The sequence below is a fragment of the Triticum aestivum genome, chromosome 1B (genome assembly GCF_018294505.1).
Source record: "Triticum aestivum cultivar Chinese Spring chromosome 1B, IWGSC CS RefSeq v2.1, whole genome shotgun sequence".
Classification (NCBI taxonomy): Eukaryota; Viridiplantae; Streptophyta; class Magnoliopsida; order Poales; family Poaceae; genus Triticum; species Triticum aestivum.
Genome location: NC_057795.1, coordinates 166,835,197 through 166,840,819, shown reverse-complemented (window position 1 = coordinate 166,840,819; position 5,623 = coordinate 166,835,197). Strand labels below are relative to the sequence as shown.

At 47.8% G+C, this 5,623-nt stretch overlaps 1 protein-coding gene across 2 annotated transcripts; it reads left to right on the top strand.

Annotated features, from left to right (window-relative positions):
* The first annotated feature begins 1,261 nt into the window (after positions 1–1,261).
* LOC123088876 (protein REVEILLE 6) lies at positions 1,262–2,504 on the top strand. 2 transcript variants are annotated; one of them, XM_044510928.1, is made up of 3 exons: positions 1,262–1,517; positions 1,634–2,099; positions 2,202–2,504. In XM_044510928.1, the coding sequence occupies exons 1-3, from the start codon at positions 1,363–1,365 to the stop codon at positions 2,244–2,246; spliced, it is 666 nt and encodes a 221-aa protein (XP_044366863.1). In that variant the 5' UTR covers positions 1,262–1,362; the 3' UTR covers positions 2,247–2,504. The 2 variants fall into 2 exon arrangements, with proteins under 2 accessions (XP_044366863.1, XP_044366862.1); XM_044510927.1 differs by having other exon boundaries at positions 1,634–2,504.
* The last annotated feature ends 3,119 nt before the right edge of the window (positions 2,505–5,623 follow it).

Here is a 5,623-nt window from a genome sequence, read left to right as displayed (position 1 = left end):
AATTAAGTTTTTCGCATGGCTTGCCTTGCAAGGGCGCATTTGGACTGCAGACCGCTTGGAGCGTCGTGGCTGGGCAAACTGTGGCCTTTGCCCCCTATGCAAGAGAGAACAAGAGACGTCCATTCACCTCTTTGTTCGGTGCCGCTACTCTACACGGCTTTGGAACATGGTCATCCAAAAATTTGGGCTTGCGCACATGGACACCACCACTTGGCATCTCCACGCATCCCTCTTCGAATGGTGGGACAAGAGGACCGACATGACGAACCCCAACAGGCGAGCTATGGCCTCCCTCACTATGCTTGTCTCGTGGATAATTTGGAATGAGAGAAACGCTAGAGTATTTCGCCACAAAAGTGCGCCGCCTACAAGCCTTCTCCAACTTGTAACCGATGAGGCAAAGCTTTGGGTATCCGCCGGCGCTAAGAATTTAGGGAACATTGTAATAAGCGAGTAATTGCCAGGCCGTGATGTGTGTTGGGTCAGGTCTTGTAACACTCCAAAACACTCTATCCTTCTCATTTAATAGATGAGCAAATCTTTTGCCTCTGTTTCGAAAAAAAACAACGCAAGACAGCCGAGCACAACGCATGCTGTGTAGACCTTGAGCGTAACATGAGTCAGTGCTTGACCGCAACATTGGCAGGCAATGCAAGAGAGCCGAGCACACGGCTAACAGCACATTGCAACAGTCAGAAAACGCTGGGACGGCCGGGAGGTGTTTGCAACGCGAGCTGAACATGGATGTTGCAATTGCAAATGTGGGGCAGCTCCTTTGTCGATGCTGGTTAGCGAAGCAGCAGTCCTTTTGTTTTTTCGAACAACGAAGCAACAGTCTTGTCGTGTTGACGTGTTGTGGTACCCGCGGTCGTGCGGCTATTTGTGTGATGCATCTGAGGTGTTGGGTTCCGCTTGCTGGGTTGTTTGGAGGCAACGAGCTGCTGTGTGCTCAAGTTCGGCCTAGTTAGGCGCCCTCGGTCGGCGTAACCACGGCTGCCGAGCTGCGAGACAGGCATACCGGAAGGGAAGGCGAGCTGGAACCATCTAAGCCGTGTCCTTCTTTTTCGGACACGTGCGTATCACGAGGCTAATCCCGACGTGCCACATTGAGCACGTGTGTTCTTGCTGTGGCCTGGTCGAAAGACATGACGCATGCACGTGCCCCACGCCTCACACGGCTTGGGTTCTCGCCTGTCCGGTGCTCGACGGACCAGTACATATACGCGAGCGCTCCTGGCCACCTCAGTTCATCACACTTCACTGCAGTACAAGGCCTCGGCTCTCGGCAGACTCCTCATTGCTGCTTCTGCTAGTGAAAAGAGAGATTCTTCAGCGCTGCTCCTGAAAGAGATAAGAAATACGATGGCAACAATGGTCAGAGGCGCCAGGATGCCTGCTGCTGCACGGTCGTCGGCGGTGGGGAGGAACAAGAAGCTCCGGAAGCCGTACACGATCACGAGGCCGCGGGAGAGGTGGACCGACGAGGAGCACGAACGGTTCCTCCACGCGCTGCACATGTGAGTCTCCCGCTCGCCGCCTCTCCCTCGGTCACCTGCTCTTTCCTCTGCTTCAACTTGGAGCTCTGAACTGACGAGAAGCTTTCCATTTTGTTTTCCTCTTGGCGGGACTGCAGATTCGGCCGTGACTGGAAGAGCATCGAGGCCTTGGTGGCGACCAAGACGAGCGTGCAGATCCGCAGCCACGCGCAGAAGCACTTCCTCAAGGCCCAGAAGCTCGGCCTCGGGGCGTGCCTGCCGCCGCCGCTTCACCCTCGCCGGGCCGCGGCCCTCCGCCAGCAGCCGCCGGCCCACAGCCACCCCGACGCCGACATGCTGGTGCCGAGCGTGGACTGGGCATGCGCCCCGCCTGAATCCCGCTGGCCGGACCTCGACGCGCCTGGCGCACGAGAGTGGCCGTCCGCCGGTGCCCTGCACCTGCAGGACGAAACCGTTGAGCTCCCACTGTCTCCCCACGACCTGCGCTTCGCTCTGGTCTACCGGTTCGTCGGCGACGTCTTCGCCTCCCACGCGGCTGTCCCGGTCGATGCGCAACTCCAGAGGCTTCAGCTGCAGGGCGTCGACCCCGTCGTGGTGGACACGGTGAGCACTTCACATGCACATTGCCATAGTCTATCATCACCTCGCTGGCCCAACGTGTCCCATCTCCTCTAACTTATCCTTTCTCGTGCCTATATTGAGCAGATCTTGGTGGTGCTAAGGAATCTGGAAGCGAACCTGTGTGCCTAGGACTCTGCGAACGTCATGGTTTCTTTCTTCATCGACAGAGAATTCGGAGCACGTTCGGTCACATGGATGGACGGACAGTTTTAGTTTCTTGGAGTTGGTTAATTTTGTGCAGAAAACTAATTGATGTGTAGAAAGAGAAACATGTTCATGTGAAAAAAGAGTTAGTTTGGATTAGTCTTATTCACTCGCTTAGGCTATGTACGGTGTTTGATACGATATGTTTTCTTATTCATACGGTTTAAATCAGACTTCACTCTATTTCATAGCACACAGAGAACATAAAAAAACATGTTATACGATAGATTATCTGTTGCATTATCTGCATCACCCCGATAATCATTCAATGATTAAAATTGGACTTTTTTTGCGAATGATTAAAATGAAATTAAGAAACATGTGACTAAGGAAAATAAATCTCTTTTCGCAAAAAAATGGAAAAGAAATCTCGCACAATGGTTAAAAATGCCATTTTTCATATAAAGAGATCGTCTCATCACTAAGCAAGACCAATTTTTCTCTCTCTTCAAACTCAAACATTATGCAGTAGTTTCATCTCCTTTTTCGTCCCTAACCTTAGGAGACTAGGGCAAACCTTCCCCCCCAAACTTCATCGGCGAGTCCGTGATTCACCTCCCCTCTGCCTGCTGCTTCGGCGGCTGGTGGCGGGGAGGGGAATGTTAGGCCCCTAACTGAAGAATTCAACACTTCAAACACTTCGCCAGTTAAGCACCCATACCGATTCAAGAGAATTCAAATGCAGTTGCAAGATCTCCATCTGACGGCCGGGACACTCATTACCGCTTCACGCCAGGAGGAGCTCGTGTCCGACGTCGATCTCAGATCGAACGACTGATAGTCTTCGTCATGTCGCCGTTTACTTTCCGGTAAGGGAACTATTCATTTTCTTCTTTCCTTTTTTTACCTCCAGTAAGTTGTAATGGCTTATAAGAAAGAGATCGACCAAGAGAAGACAACTAATCTGTAATAGGGTTGAACCCTAGGCCGTCGTGTTCCGGCTGGCTCTGTATTGCCCGCCTTCGCGGTGCAAAATCTAATACAAATTCCCCAAGTTTTCCCCCTGAATTCGCTCTTGTGTTATTGGAGAAGTGCTTAAACCTTAGGCAGTAGTTCGGGCTTAACAAAGTGGTATCTAGAGCGATTGGTTCTTGGAGGCGCGCAAGATCTGGAGGCGAGCAAGGTTGGGGTTCTCCCTGGTAAAAATCCTCCTCCGTCTAGTTCTCCGGCGGCGGTGCAGTTCGGGAGGTGCTGGTGGCATTAGACAGTTCGGGTGTTAGAAGTGGTCGGGTAATGGTTGTTGGAGAACATTTCTCCAGTCTAAAATCACACCCACCCTCCTCTAGCAAGCACCAGGGCGGTGCGGTGCAGGCGGCTGTGTTGGCGGAGGTAGGAACAACCCACAAGCTCAGGTTGCAGCTTTGGCTGTGGTAAAATTTGTCGCTTCAGTGTGTTTATTCTTGTTCTACTAATCGGTGGGTGAAAAAGCTCCCTGCCTGTGTAAACCCTTACCGATTGGATGGTGCAAGTCTCATACATCGTGGCTGATTTAGAAATGGATTATCTTCACTTGGATATCAAGGCCTTACAACATGATAGAGACAGTGACAGAAAGGAGTTTCAGACAACTGTTCACAAAAAATTCTCAAATGTCTAGAAAAGACGTATATTCCAAAAAAATCTTCGTAAAATTTTATCGTGTTTGGACTTCGTTTGGTACGATTTTTTTGCGAAACAAAAAACATGCAAAAAATAGGAACTGACACTGGCACTGGATCAATATGTAATATGTTAGTCCCAAAAATAATATAAATTGTTGCCAAAAGTATGTGAAAGTTGTAAAATAATGGCATGAAACAATCAAAAATTATAGATACAACGGAGACGTATCAACATTCCCAAACTTAATTCCTACTTGTCCTCGAGTAGGTAAATGATAAAACAAAAATAATCTTTGACGTGGAATGCTACCTAGCATAATTTTGATCAAATAATCTAATCATGACATGAATATTAGGATACCAGTGATTCAAGACAATAGTCTATCATTTGATATAAAGACATCAATATTCGGGCATACTAACAAACAATCATGCCTTTCAAAATAAAGAATGTTTCTTAGTATTTCTAGCATAAAGTGTAAATCATGACACCCCAGTGTCAAACCAAGCAATTGTAGCATACTTTTTCAGGCACTTCATCATTTTCAACTTCACCCAGTACATGACCATGAACCATGGACTTAGCACTTCGGGTGGAAAAGAGAATGATGATGGGGGTTTATGAGAAGACAAAAGGTGGAGAAAGTCTCGCATCAACTCGGCGGATCGTGAGACAATGGAGAGGCCTTACAATCGATATCGATGCGAGGAGTAGGGATTGCCATGCAACAGATGCATCAGAGCTATAAGTGTATGAAAACTCCATGTGAAACTAAGTGGATGTGCATCCAACTTGCTTGCTCATGAAGACCTCGAGCTTTTGAGGAAGCTCGTCATCGGAATATACAAGCCAAATTCTATAATGTCAAATTCCCACTAGTAAATGAAAGTAACAACTCATGGAGACTCTCTATACGAAGAACATGGTGCTACTTTGAAGCACAAGTGTGGCAAAAGGATAATAGAATGCCCCCTCTCTCTTTTTCTCTCATTTTTTGTTTTCTTTTTTTCCCTTTTCTTTTTATGGGCTATTTTTGCCTCTTTTTTATTTTTTATTTTTTAGAATAGTCTCATGGACCTCATCCCCACCTTTTGGAGGACTCATTAGTGTCCACCATTCTTTTCCTCATTGGGGCAATGTTCTAATAACGATGATCATCATACTTTTATTTACTTACAATTCGATAAACTAAAAACATTAGGGCGCGCCTGCTACTTGTGAGCTGCGTTGGGATTTCCCCCAAAGAGGGGGGGAGATACAATACAGTAGATATAAGTACTTTCGTCACTGAGAACCAAGGTTCATCGAACCAATAGGAGAATCACACAAAGCCTCGTGAATAGCACCTGCACAGACAAAGCAAATACTTGCATCCAACGCGGGCAAGAGGGTTGTCGATCCCCTTGAACTCGTTACATGCAAGGATCAAATCTTGTATAGGTAGATGGATAAATTGCAAAACAAAATAAAAGAAATAAAATTGCAGCAAAGGTATTTTTGTTTTTATAATATGATTAAGGTAGACCCGGGGCCCATAGTTTTCACTAGAGGCTTCTCTCTCGAACACATAGTGTTGGGGATATAACCCTGCGGCGTGACCCGCCCAGGAGGGGCCGGGTTACACCGTTGGGGACTCAACTTACGGTATCTGAAGAAGGCCCAAGAGGACAGATGAAGAGTGTAGAGGGCGTCTTAGGTGG